Genomic DNA, 13,479 nt, shown 5'->3' on the forward strand with positions numbered 1-13,479 from the left:
CCTCAGAGGAGACGGCAGCTGGCCTCCGGGGCTGTGAACCTGGCAGCACAGAAACCAGAGCCTGATCACAGCCCAGGGGGAAGGCAGCGTGAACTAGTGGTTAGGTTCTAACCCTAACTAGGTTCTAACCCTCCCTCTGTACCTCAGTTTCCCCTGCTGTTTAGTGGGGCTAGCACTCCTTATTCGTTAACCAGCCTGCACACAGGGGTCAGGGATCTGCCGACAAAGGGTCGTTGAGAGGTTCTTGCCCAGCAGCAGCCTCTGCATTAGCAGGAGGCATGTGGAACCTCTCCCTGCTGCCCTTCTGGGACAAGCTGAATATGTCAGAATAGGAGTCAGAGAGATCTCTCCCTGCTATACCCCCCCAAACCCAGCGGGGCCTGACTCCCAAGGGGCGCCAGGCACCTGCCTCTCCCATGCATGCCAATGGGAGGCCAGGGTGCTCAGTACCCCTCAGGATCAGGCCCACAAACAGAGGCCGACCCAAGGCCGTTGGTACCTTCTGGGTCTCCTGGACGGTGTTGAGGTCGATCTCGATCACGTGGTTCTGCAGCCCCCCGATCAGCAGGGTGCTGCTGTTTGTCAGCAGCAGGCTGTGCACATCCTCGCTCTCGTCCATGCTGACGGAAAGGAAGAGAACAAAACCTCATTCTCCTGCTCGGCTCGGGGCACCCCAGGCCTCCCTCCTGCCCTCAGACACACACTGCTTCATGCACCTCCCCCCAGCAGGGCCACGTGCAAAGGGGGGGGCACGACTCCCCGCACAGCACAGACTCGGTCCGAGTTCGTTCGGCTCCGGACCGGGTCAGTGTTGGTATGGGAGCTTTTCCCCTTCCCCTGTGCAAAGGGAGCTGCAGGAGTTCCTAGTGCCCATGTCACATCACCGTTAGGCCAAGGACTGAATGGGGCTCCCTCCTCGGCCTAAAGAGGATCCCTATGGGGCCAGCATGAGGCTTTCCTTCTCTGTCAGCACAGCCAGGCTGTCGCCCTGTGGAGGAAACTCACAGGTAGTCGAAGATGGTCAGGCCTCCCCGGGACATGTACTTGAGGTTCGTCTTGGTCAGGAAGAGGACGCCGTTCTCCAGGCTCTGGATCTGACGGATGTCATCGCTGCTGCTCACCTGGAAGGAGGAATAGCGCTCCAGGGCCGGGCCGAAGAACGAGGTGGCGTGACCCTGAAATGAAGCAGAGAGGAAAGGCCGGCCTGGGGTGGACTCTTCAACACGCAACACCTCATCATCCTCACGCTAACACAATGCAGTTTGATGCCACCGATGCACGGATTCCAAGGCCAGACGGGCCCACTGTGATCATCGAGTCTGAGCTCCCAGCTAGCACAGGCCACAGGACTGCCCTGAACTCATTCCTCTCTGAACCAGAGCATGCGTTTTAGAACAACATCCAACCTGGATTTCAAAATTGTCAGGGATGGAGATTCCATCACGACCCTTGGCGAGTTGTTCCAGTGGATAATTACCCTCACTGTTCAGAATGTGTGCATTCCTATCCTATTCAACCTATTCATAAATGATCTGGAGAAAGGGGTAAACAGCGAAGGGGCAAAGTTTGCAGATGATACTAACTGCTCAAGATAGTTAAGACCAAAGCAGACTGTGAAGAATTTCAAAAAGATCTCACAAAACTAAGTGATTAGGCAACAAAATGGCAAATGAAATTTAATGTGGATAAATTTAAAGTAATACATATCGGAAAAAATATCCCCAATTACACATACAATATGACGGGGGCTAATTTAGCTACAACTAATCAGGAGAAAGATCTTGGAGTCATCGTGGATAGTTCTCTGAAGATGTCCACGCAGTGTGCAGCGGCAGTCAAAAAAGTAAATGGGATGTTAGGAATCATTAAAAAAGGGATAGAGAATAAGACGGAGAATATCTTATTGCCTTTATATAAATCCATGGTACGCCCACATCTTGAATACTCCGTACAGATATGGTCTCCTCATCTCATAAAAGATATACTGGCATTAGAAAAGGTTCAGAAAAGGGCAACTAAAATGATTAGGGGTTTGGAACAGGTCCCATATGAGGAGAGATTAAAGAGGCCAGGACTTTACAGCTTGGAAAAGAGGAGACTAAGAAGGGATATGATAGAGGTCTATAAAATCATGAGTGGTGTGGAGAAAGTGAATAAGAAAAAGTGATTTACTTGTTCCCATAATATAAGAACTAGGGGCCACCAAATGAAATTAACGGGCAGCAGGTTTAAAACAAATAAAAGGAAGTTCTTCTTCACTCAGCGCACAGTCAACCTGTGGAACTCCTTGCCCGAGGAGGTTGTGAAGGCTAGGTCTATAACAGGGTTTAAAAGAGAACTGGGTAAATTCATGGAGGTTAAGTCGATTAATGGCTATTAGCCAGGACGGGTAAGGAATGGTGTCCCTAGCCTCTGTTTGTCAGAGGGTGGAGATGGATGGCAGAAGAGAGATCACTAGATCATTATCTTCATGTGTCAGTATATTTATGTCTGCATCTGTAATTTTCACTCCATGCATCTGAAGAAGTGGGGTTTTTACCCATGAAATCTTATGCTCAAATAAATCTGTTAGTCTTTAAGGTGCCACCGGACTCCTTGTTGTTTTTGTGGATATAGACTAACATGGCTACCCCCGATACTAGATCGTTACCTGTTAGGTTCACTCCCTCTGGGGCACCTGGCATTGGCCACTGTCTGTAGACAGGATACTGGGCTGGATGGACCTTTGGTCTGACCCAGTGTGGCCATTCTGATGTTCTTACGTTCCTGTCTAGCTGCAGCATCCAGATGCTGGCTTGCCTTAACCTCTGTCTGCCCACCTGAAGAGCCCATCATCAAATATTTTTTCCCCACCTAGGTACTTACAGACTGTGATCAAGTCACCCCTTTACACAACACGCCCGACCCTCAGCTGCTGCAGCAGCAGGAACGTTACAATGAGAAAGCGGGCAGAGGAAGTGTGAACCGTGGGTACCGGAGGGGTGCCAGGGAAAGGGAGAAGGAATGGGACTCTCCGGTAGAAGAATGCGTACAAGGATGGGCACTCAGCCACATTCTAATAAAGGGGGATGAAGAATCAGTGAGGCAGGCGGACCAGCCCAGACTGCTGCTGCCACACTGGGGAAAAGTAACCCTTCTGGAGAGGAGGGTGGCTGGAGTCAGCAGGGCAGAGGGAATGAGTGGGGGATGGCATGCAGATGGGGTCAAGGCTATAAATCAGGTACTGAAATGACCAGGGGCACCACAGGAAGTCAGACAACATGACAGAACGGGGGTGAAGGACAGAGGGAGGATAAAATGGTCTGTTGCACTACAGCAGGGAGGTGGAATGGACCAATGCTGTGTCGTGGTACGGCAGGGAGGAAGGGCTACCAGACTAGACAGAGCGTTGGTCTATTCTGGTGCAAAGACTCTTACAATGGGGTAGCCTGTGACAGCAGGGGACTGGATTCAGTAAGGTCCCTTCCAGCCCTACATCCCACATTCTACTCCAGTATCCAGAGAGGGATTCTCATCTGTCTCACCGGTTCATCCACTCACCGCCCGACAAACATAGGGAGAAGAGATCAGCCCCTCTGTTTTGAGTCTCACACCCTCGCCTTTATCCCCACATCCCAGAAGAATCCTTCAGTCATTTTCCTCGTTGGAAAATGGCCCAAGACACATGGAGGAAACAAAAACCTTACAGCCCATAAAATCAGAGCAGACAAGTGACTAATCCAAACCACAGCAACCCCCTTCCCCAAGGCGGCTGTGCCACAGGGAACCCCAAGCGCCACCTACCCCATGGTTCCCCACCCAGAGCATCTCTTCGTGCAGATCGAAATGGGAGACGGAGACGGGTACCCCCACCTCGGAGACCACGGTGTGCAGCTCCGAGTACATGCCCTCCATGATGTGCACCGACTCTGGCACCGGGATGCCCTCCAATGGCACCCCCTCCGGATCCAGCTCCACATTCTGCAGCAGGGCGGGGTTGAGGTGAGGGTCCAAGACTGGATCCAGGGCTGGGTGGAGAGCAGGTGCATACTCCGCAAGGGCAGGGTCGAGACCTTCAAAATTCATGGTGAAATTGGATGTCTCCCTTTAAAACAACAGGCAAATCAGAAACACAAAGGCCCCTGTGGTCTTAGCAACTAATATCTACCCCTGAGGGCATTCTGTGCCAAAAAATTAAGAATTCTGCACCAAAAAAATAAAAATTCTGCACACAGTATTTTAAGATTCTGCAAAATTCTGCAAATTTTATTTGTCAAATAAATGTGGAGGCTCCAGCATGGCATTGGGGAGCACAGGCCACTGGCTGCACAGAGGTGGGAGATCACCGTGCAGCTCCTCCCCATCCCCAAGACACGGACTCAGCGGTGAGGCTCCACCCGACCCTGACAAAGGGCAAGGACTGGGCTTGCCCCAGAAACACCCAAGGGCCCTGCCCCTCCGTGCCAGGTGCACCAGGTCTAAGCAGGCAGGCTCACAAAGCAGGATCCAAGTGTGGAGGGGCTTAGTGTAGGGGGATCCAGGTGTGGGTTGAGAGGGTTCTGTGTGGGGCAATCTGGGTGCAACAGTAATGGGACTCTGCATGGGGGGGGGGGGGGGAGGCAGGTGAAGGTGGTTGGTGCTCAGCGGGGGGGTCTGGGTGTGTGGGGGATAGAGCTCGGCAGGGGGGTTTGGGTGTGGGGAGCTCAGTGGGGGGTCCAGATGCTGGAGGAGTGGGGCTCAGTGGGGTGGGGATCCAGGTGCAGCTGGTCAGGGCTCAGTAGTGTGGGGATCCGGGTGCCAGTGGCTCATCAGGGTGGTCCTGGTGCAGGGAGAGTCGGGGGGGGGGGGGTGGTTTCTGGGTGCAAATGGGCTGAGGCTTGGTGGGAGGGTCTAGGTATCAGGGGGTCTGGATGCACAGGGGTTGGGTGGATGTGGGAGCAGTTCCCTGTACAGGGATCCCTCCCCCTCCAGCTCAGGAGCAATGGGTGCAGGAAGCTTGGGGGAGGGGGAGTTTGCAGAGATTCCTACAGCCGGGGGAGAAATCTGAGGGTGGGTCTGATAAACCCTGGATGCTGTGTAGGGGAATAGGAAGTTCTGTCCTCTCCAGCCCAGCCGGGACTAGCAGCTGAGCCCGGTGCAGGGTAAGAGCTTCCCCAGTCCTGCCCCCTCCCCCACAGTGATTTACCTCTCTGCCGGCTGCCCTGGGCACCCAAAACATACTGCTGGGGAGGGTCGCATGACTGCTTTTGTGGCTTCCCTTTGCTTCCCCATCAGAAAGTCATTTTTCTGCAGGGAAGCAAAGAAATCTGCGGGGCGCATAAATTCTGCGCATGTGCAGTAGCGCAGAATTCCCCCAGGAATAAATATAGCCTTATGGGCATCAGAATGGAAAAGGCCTATGAGGTCTCTAGGAAGGGTAAGTATTTAGCTCACCTCTAATATGAAATCTATGAGCGACAGACGATGACAAGTCCTTTAGTGAGGGGTTCTTTGCCCTTCTGTCATTAAGGACCCAGAGTGCTCTGGGAAAGGTGTATTTAGCTCTGCACTGAGGTGGAGGAGAGGCAGCTAGGCCCTTGGCACAATCAAGGGTAACCTGCACTCCTGTTGGGCCCATTCCACCCCAGCCATGACTCCTCCTCCCCACCACATCCCCTGCCTCCTCCGGCCTAAATCCACTCCACAGCGGCCCCTGGACCCAGCCTGCTGCAGAGATAGTGCCACGGTTGGTTTGTGCCTGGCACAGATGCTGTCTGTGCCAGGGGTATCGCCAAGATGCCTTTGTACCAGTGGGCCATAGCACAGTACTGAATCTGGCTCTTTGACAGACACCAGAGGACCTTGGTTAGACGATGGCAGACCTTGTAACAATAAAGAGTCGCTGCATCGAACTGAGGGCAGCCTAGTAACTGCAGCAGGGGAGTGGGATTCAGCTGGGCAAGGCTGGACAGCAGAGGTGGGTAGCGATTGCTTCCTGACCCTGGAGAGGGAGTGGATCAGATCCTGAAGCATGTGACCTGATTCCCCTTACTGGAGCACAAGCAGCTGGCAATGCTGCTCCAGCCACACACAAGCCCCTTCTGCAAAGGTCCATTTGGTTCCCAGCCTCGTTAGTACTTGGTCCCTCCGCTGAGGCTGGCAGCGAGGATACAAGGTAACTAGAACATGGCCACCTGCCTGCTGAGAACCAACGACACCCTGCTCATTACATGTCAGCTCCCCTACCCTTCTGCAACAAGCCACAGACCTGCCAGGCTCAACCCTACCTTTGGACGCTGAAAGGGGCTTATAACCCAGTGCTGAAATCTCAGTTACAAATGTGGAGATAGAAAAAATTGATTCTTACCCAGAAGCCTCTGCTCATTTACCCAGAATCCTGCTTCTGCTGCCAGGTTACCCACAACCCACTGCCCGGGGGGGGGGGGGGGGTATGTTACCCAGAATCCTCTGCGGCCAAATAACCCACAGCCCTCTGCCTGGGGAGTACGTTACCCAGAATCGTCTGCTCTGCAGCCAAATTACCCACAGCCCTCTGCCCGGGGGGTGCGTTACCCAGAATCCTCCTCTGCGCTGCAGCCAAATTACCCACAGCCCTCTGCCCGGGGGGTGCGTTACCCAGAATCCTCCTCTGCTCTGCAGCCAAATTACCCACAGCCCTCTGCCCGGGGGTTCGTTACCCAGAATCCTCCTCTGCTCTGCAGCCAAACTGCCCACAGCCCTCTGCCCGGGGGTGCGTTACCCAGAATCCTCCTCTGCTCTGCAGCCAAATTACCCACAGCCCTCTGCCCGGGGGGTGCATTACCCAGAATCCTCTGCTCTGCAGCCAAATTACCCACAGTCCTCTGCCCAGAGGGTGCGTTACCCAGAATCCTCTTCTGCTCTGCAGCCAAATTGCCCACAGCCCTCTGCCCGGGGGTGCGTTACCCAGAATCCTCCTCTGCTCTGCAGCCAAATTACCCACAGCCCTCTGCCCGGGGGTGCGTTACCCAGAATCCTCTTCTGCTCTGCAGCCAAATTACCCACAGCCCTCTGCCCGGGGGTACGTTACCCAGAATCCTCTGCTCTGCAGCCAAATTACCCACAGCCCTCTGCCCGGGGGGTACGTTACCCAGAATCCTCCTCTGCTCTGCAGCCACATTACCCACAGCCCTCTGCCCGGGGGTGCGTTACCCAGAATCCTCCTCTGCTCTGCAGCCAAATTACCCACAGCCCTCTGCCCGGGGGTGCGTTACCCAGAATCCTCCTCTGCGCTGCAGCCAAATTACCCACAGCCCTCTGCCCGGGGGGGTGCGTTACCCAGAATCCTCCTCTGCTCTGCAGCCACATTACCCACAGCCCTCTGCCCGGGGGGTGCGTTACCCAGAATCCTCCTCTGCTCTGCAGCCACATTACCCACAACCCTCTGCCCGGGGGTGCGTTACCCAGAATCCTCCTCTGCTCTGCAGCCACATTACCCACAGCCCTCTGCCCGGGGGTGCGTTACCCAGAATCCTCTTCTGCTCTGCAGCCAAATTACCCACAGCCCTCTGCCCGGGGGGTACGTTACCCAGAATCCTCTGCTCTGCAGCCAAATTACCCACAGCCCTCTGCCCGGGGGGTACGTTACCCAGAATCCTCCTCTGCTCTGCAGCCACATTACCCACAGCCCTCTGCCCGGGGGTGCGTTACCCAGAATCCTCCTCTGCTCTGCAGCCAAATTACCCACAGCCCTCTGCCCGGGGATGCGTTACCCAGAATCCTCCTCTGCGCTGCAGCCAAATTACCCACAGCCCTCTGCCCAGGGGGTGCGTTACCCAGAATCCTCCTCTGCTCTGCAGCCACATTACCCACAACCCTCTGCCCGGGGGTGCGTTACCCAGAATCCTCCTCTGCTCTGCAGCCAAATTACCCACAGCCCTCTGCCCGGGGGGTGCGTTACCCAGAATCCTCTGCTCTGCAGCCACATTACCCACAGCCCTCTGCCCGGGGGGTGCGTTACCCAGAATCCTCCTCTGCTCTGCAGCCAAACTGCCCACAGCCCTCTGCCCGGGGGTGCGTTACCCAGAATCCTCTTCTGCTCTGCAGCCACATTACCCACAGCCCTCTGCCCGGGGAGTGCGTTACCCAGAATCCTCTGCTCTGCAGCCAAATTACCCACAGCCCTCTGCCCGGGGGTGCGTTACCCAGAATCCTCCTCTGCGCTGCAGCCAAATTACCCACAGCCCTCTGCCCGGGGGGTGCGTTACCCAGAATCCTCTGCTCTGCAGCCACATTACCCACAGCCCTCTGCCCGGGGGGTGCGTTACCCAGAATCCTCCTCTGCTCTGCAGCCAAACTGCCCACAGCCCTCTGCCCGGGGGTGCGTTACCCAGAATCCTCTTCTGCTCTGCAGCCACATTACCCACAGCCCTCTGCCCGGGGAGTGCGTTACCCAGAATCCTCTGCTCTGCAGCCAAATTTCCCACAGTCCTCTGCCCGGGGGATGCGTTACCCAGAATCCTCCTCTGCTCTGCAGCCAAATTACCCACAGCCCTCTGCCCGGGGGGTACGTTACCCAGAATCCTCTGGTCTGCAGCCAAATTACCTACAGCCCTCTGCCCGGGGGGTGCGTTACCCAGAATCCTCCTCTGCTCTGCAGCCACATTACCCACAGCCCTCTGCCCGGGGGTGCGTTACCCAGAATCCTCCTCTGCTCTGCAGCCAAACTGCCCACAGCCCTCTGCCCGGGGGTGCGTTACCCAGAATCCTCCTCTGCTCTGCAGCCAAATTACCCACAGCCCTCTGCCCGGGGGTGCGTTACCCAGAATCCTCCTCTGCTCTGCAGCCACATTACCCTCAGCCCTCTGCCCGGGGGGTGCGTTACCCAGAATCCTCTGCTCTGCAGCCACATTACCCACAGCCCTCTGCCCGGGCGGTGCGTTACCCAGAATCCTCCTCTGCTCTGCAGCCACATTACCCACAGCCCTCTGCCCGGGGGTGCGTTACCCAGAATCCTCCTCTGCTCTGCAGCCACATTACCCACAGCCCTCTGCCCGGGGGTGCGTTACCCAGAATCCTCTGCTCTGCAGCCACATTACCCACAGCCCTCTGCCCGGGGGGTGCGTTACCCAGAATCCTCCTCTGCTCTGCAGCCAAATTACCCACAGCCCTCTGCCCGGGGGTGCGTTACCCAGAATCCTCCTCTGCGCTGCAGCCACATTACCCACAGCCCTCTGCCCGGGGGGTGCGTTACCCAGAATCCTCCTCTGCTCTGCAGCCAAATTACCCACAGCCCTCTGCCCGGGGGGTACGTTACCCAGAATCCTCTGGTCTGCAGCCAAATTACCTACAGCCCTCTGCCCGGGGGGTGCGTTACCCAGAATCCTCCTCTGCTCTGCAGCCACATTACCCACAGCCCTCTGCCCGGGGGTGCGTTACCCAGAATCCTCCTCTGCTCTGCAGCCAAACTGCCCACAGCCCTCTGCCCGGGGGTGCGTTACCCAGAATCCTCCTCTGCTCTGCAGCCAAATTACCCACAGCCCTCTGCCCGGGGGTGCGTTACCCAGAATCCTCCTCTGCTCTGCAGCCACATTACCCTCAGCCCTCTGCCCGGGGGGTGCGTTACCCAGAATCCTCTGCTCTGCAGCCACATTACCCACAGCCCTCTGCCCGGTCGGTGCGTTACCCAGAATCCTCCTCTGCTCTGCAGCCACATTACCCACAGCCCTCTGCCCGGGGGTGCGTTACCCAGAATCCTCCTCTGCTCTGCAGCCACATTACCCACAGCCCTCTGCCCGGGGGTGCGTTACCCAGAATCCTCCTCTGCGCTGCAGCCACATTACCCACAGCCCTCTGCCCGGGGGGTGCGTTACCCAGAATCCTCTGCTCTGCAGCCAAATTACCCACAGCCCTCTGCCCGGGGGTGCGTTACCCAGAATCATAGAATCATAGAATCATAGAATATCAGGGTTGGAAGGGACCCCAGAAGGTCATCTAGTCCAACCCCCTGCTCAAAGCAGGACCAAGTCCCAGTTAAATCCTCTGCTCTGCAGCCACATTACCCACAGCCCTCTGCCCGGGAGTGCGTTACCCAGAATCCTCTGCTCTGCAGCCAAACTGCCCACAGCCCTCTGCCCGGGGGTGCGTTACCCAGAATCCTCCTCTGCTCTGCAGCCAAATTACCCACAGCCCTCTGCCTGGGGGGTGCTTTACCCAGAATCCTCCTCTGCTCTGCAGCCACATTAGCCACAGCCCTCTGCCCGGGGGTGCGTTACCCAGAATCCTCCTCTGCTCTGCAGCCAAATTACCCACAGCCCTCTGCCCGGGGGTGCGTTACCCAGAATCCTCCTCTGCTCTGCAGCCACATTACCCACAGCCCTCTGCCCGGGGGTGCGTTACCCAGAATCCTCCTCTGCGCTGCAGCCAAATTACCCACAGCCCTCTGCCCGGGGGTGCGTTACCCAGAATCCTCCTCTGCTCTGCAGCCAAACTGCCCACAGCCCTCTGCCCGGGGGTGCGTTACCCAGAATCCTCCTCTGCGCTGCAGCCACATTACCCACAGCCCTCTGCCCGGGGGTGCGTTACCCAGAATCCTCCTCTGCGCTGCAGCCACATTACCCACAGCCCTCTGCCCGGGGGTGCGTTACCCAGAATCCTCCTCTGCGCTGCAGCCACATTACCCACAGCCCTCTGCCCGGGGGTGCGTTACCCAGAATCCTCCTCTGCGCTGCAGCCAAATTACCCACAGCCCTCTGACCGGGGGTGCGTTACCCAGAATCCTCCTCTGCTCTGCAGCCACATTACCCACAGCCCTCTGCCCGGGGGGTGCGTTACCCAGAATCCTCCTCTGCTCTGCAGCCAAACTGTCCACAGCCCTCTGCCCGGGGGTGCGTTACCCAGAATCCTCCTCTGCTCTGCAGCCAAATTACCCACAGCCCTCTGCCCGGGGGTGCGTTACCCAGAATCCTCCTCTGCGCTGCAGCCAAATTACCCACAGCCCTCTGCCCGGGGGGTGCGTTACCCAGAATCCTCCTCTGCTCTGCAGCCACATTACCCACAGCCCTCTGCCCGGGGGTGCGTTACCCAGAATCCTCTGCTCTGCAGCCAAATTACCCACAGCCCTCTGCCCGGGGGTGCGTTACCCAGAATCCTCCTCTGCGCTGCAGCCAAATTACCCACAGCCCTCTGCCCGGGGGTGCGTTACCCAGAATCCTCCTCTGCTCTGCAGCCACATTACCCACAGCCCTCTGCCCGGGGGGTGCGTTACCCAGAATCCTCTGCTCTGCAGCCAAATTACCCACAGCCCTCTGCCCGGGGGTGCGTTACCCAGAATCCTCTGCTCTGCAGCCACATTACCCACAGCCCTCTGCCCGGGAGTGCGTTACCCAGAATCCTCTGCTCTGCAGCCAAACTGCCCACAGCCCTCTGCCCGGGGGTGCGTTACCCAGAATCCTCCTCTGCTCTGCAGCCAAATTACCCACAGCCCTCTGCCTGGGGGGTGCGTTACCCAGAATCCTCCTCTGCTCTGCAGCCAAATTACCCACAGCCCTCTGCCCGGGGGGGGCGTTACCCAGAATCCTCCTCTGCTCTGCAGCCAAATTACCCACAGTCCTCTGCCCGGGGGGTGCATTACCCAGAATCCTCCTCTGCTCTGCAGCCAAACTGCCCACAGCCCTCTGCCCGGGGGTGCGTTACCCAGAATCCTCCTCTGCGCTGCAGCCACATTACCCACAGCCCTCTGCCCGGGGGTGCGTTACCCAGAATCCTCCTCTGCGCTGCAGCCAAATTACCCACAGCCCTCTGCCCGGGGGGTGCGTTACCCAGAATCCTCCTCTGCTCTGCAGCCAAATTACCCACAGTCCTCTGCCCGGGGGGTGCATTACCCAGAATCCTCCTCTGCTCTGCAGCCAAACTGCCCACAGCCCTCTGCCCGGGGGTGCGTTACCCAGAATCCTCCTCTGCTCTGCAGCCAAATTACCCACAGCCCTCTGCCTGGGGGGTGCGTTACCCAGAATCCTCCTCTGCTCTGCAGCCACATTACCCACAGCCCTCTGCCCGGGGGTGCGTTACCCAGAATCCTCCTCTGCTCTGCAGCCACATTACCCACAGCCCTCTGCCCGGGGGGTACGTTACCCAGAATCCTCCTCTGCTCTGCAGCCAAACTGCCCACAGCCCTCTGCCCGGGGGGTACGTTACCCAGAATCCTCCTCTGCTCTGCAGCCAAACTGCCCACAGCCCTCTGCCCGGGGGTGCGTTACCCAGAATCCTCCTCTGCTCTGCAGCCAAACTGCCCACAGCCCTCTGCCCGGGGGGTACGTTACCCAGAATCCTCCTCTGCTCTGCAGCCAAACTGCCCACAGCCCTCTGCCCGGGGGTGCGTTACCCAGAATCCTCTTCTGCTCTGCAGCCACATTACCCACAGCCCTCTGCCCGGGGGTGCGTTACCCAGAATCCTCCTCTGCTCTGCAGCCAAACTGCCCACAGCCCTCTGCCCGGGGGGTACGTTACCCAGAATCCTCCTCTGCTCTGCAGCCAAACTGCCCACAGCCCTCTGCCCGGGGGGTACGTTACCCAGAATCCTCGTCTGCTCTGCAGCCACATTACCCACAGCCCTCTGCCCGGGGGTGCGTTACCCAGAATCCTCCTCTGCTCTGCAGCCAAACTGCCCACAGCCCTCTGCCCGGGGGGTGCGTTACCCAGAATCCTTCTCTGCTCTGCAGCCAAACTGCCCACAGCCCTCTGCCCGGGGGTGCGTTACCCAGAATCCTCCTCTGCTCTGCAGCCACATTACCCACAGCCCTCTGCCCGGGGGTGCGTTACCCAGAATCCTCCTCTGCTCTGCAGCCAAATTACCCACAGCCCTCTGCCCGGGGGGTGCGTTACCCAGAATCCTCCTCTGCGCTGCAGCCAAATTACCCACAGCCCTCTGCCCGGGGGGTGCGTTACCCAGAATCCTCCTCTGCGCTGCAGCCAAATTACCCACAGCCCTCTGCCCGGGGGGTGCGTTACCCAGAATCCTCCTCTGCGCTGCAGCCAAATTACCCACAGCCCTCTGCCCGGGGGTGCGTTACCCAGAATCCTCTGCTCTGCGGTGGCGGGTAAATGGCCCCGGCTCTCTCTCTCTCTCTCTCCCTCCCTCAGCAGCCGCCGCCACCGGTCGCTGCGCCCCCCGCCCGGGCCGAAGCCGCGTCCCATCCTCCCGCCGCCGCCATGGCAACTTCCAGCCCCTCTGGCTCCGCCCGCTCAACCACTCCTCGAGCTAAGCGTTTCCCTCGCCTGGCAGGCGCGGCTACCAATGAGAGGGCACGCTCAGGGTCGAGAGCCAATCAGAGAGAGGCGGAGGCGGGAATAACAGGTTGGAGCGGCCTGCGCAAGCTTGGTAGAGAGAACAGGACGGGAGGGCGGAGGGGACAGAGAGAGCCGAGCCCCTCTATTAACGGCTGCGAGTCCGATAAGGCTTAAAGGGCCAGCAGCACCCTCATCCCCAGAGCCCTCCCCAGCTCTCCCATGCCCCAGTAACTTTCCATTTCTATATTTTTTTCC

The 13,479-nt window shown here is 58.0% G+C and overlaps 1 protein-coding gene across 10 annotated transcripts in view; it reads right to left on the reverse strand.

Annotated features, from left to right (window-relative positions):
- The window catches only part of PAN2 (poly(A) specific ribonuclease subunit PAN2), a 29,343-nt gene extending 16,083 nt beyond the window's left edge, over window positions 1-13,260 (reverse strand). For 4 of the 10 annotated variants that reach the window (XR_006286656.1, XM_043532595.1, XM_043532592.1 and 1 more), the window contains exons 1-4: window positions 13,008-13,179; window positions 3,784-4,084; window positions 1,006-1,175; window positions 500-620 (exon numbers count right to left, since the gene is read on the reverse strand). Coding sequence is in view for 9 of the 10 variants with exons in the window: in XM_043532595.1 (XP_043388530.1) it covers window positions 500-620; window positions 1,006-1,175; window positions 3,784-4,065 (573 nt within the window). In the remaining variant the exon portion in view is untranslated. Of the gene's footprint in view, window positions 1-499; window positions 621-1,005; window positions 1,176-3,783; window positions 4,085-5,412; window positions 5,528-8,758; window positions 8,765-13,007 lie in introns of those variants that run through there. The other 6 variants (XM_037883682.2, XM_037883678.2, XM_043532593.1 and 3 more) reach the window with 6 other exon arrangements.
- Between the last annotated feature and the right edge of the window lie 219 nt (window positions 13,261-13,479).

This window comes from Chelonia mydas, chromosome 20, assembly GCF_015237465.2.
Source record: "Chelonia mydas isolate rCheMyd1 chromosome 20, rCheMyd1.pri.v2, whole genome shotgun sequence".
NCBI classification, from domain to species: domain Eukaryota; kingdom Metazoa; phylum Chordata; order Testudines; family Cheloniidae; genus Chelonia; species Chelonia mydas.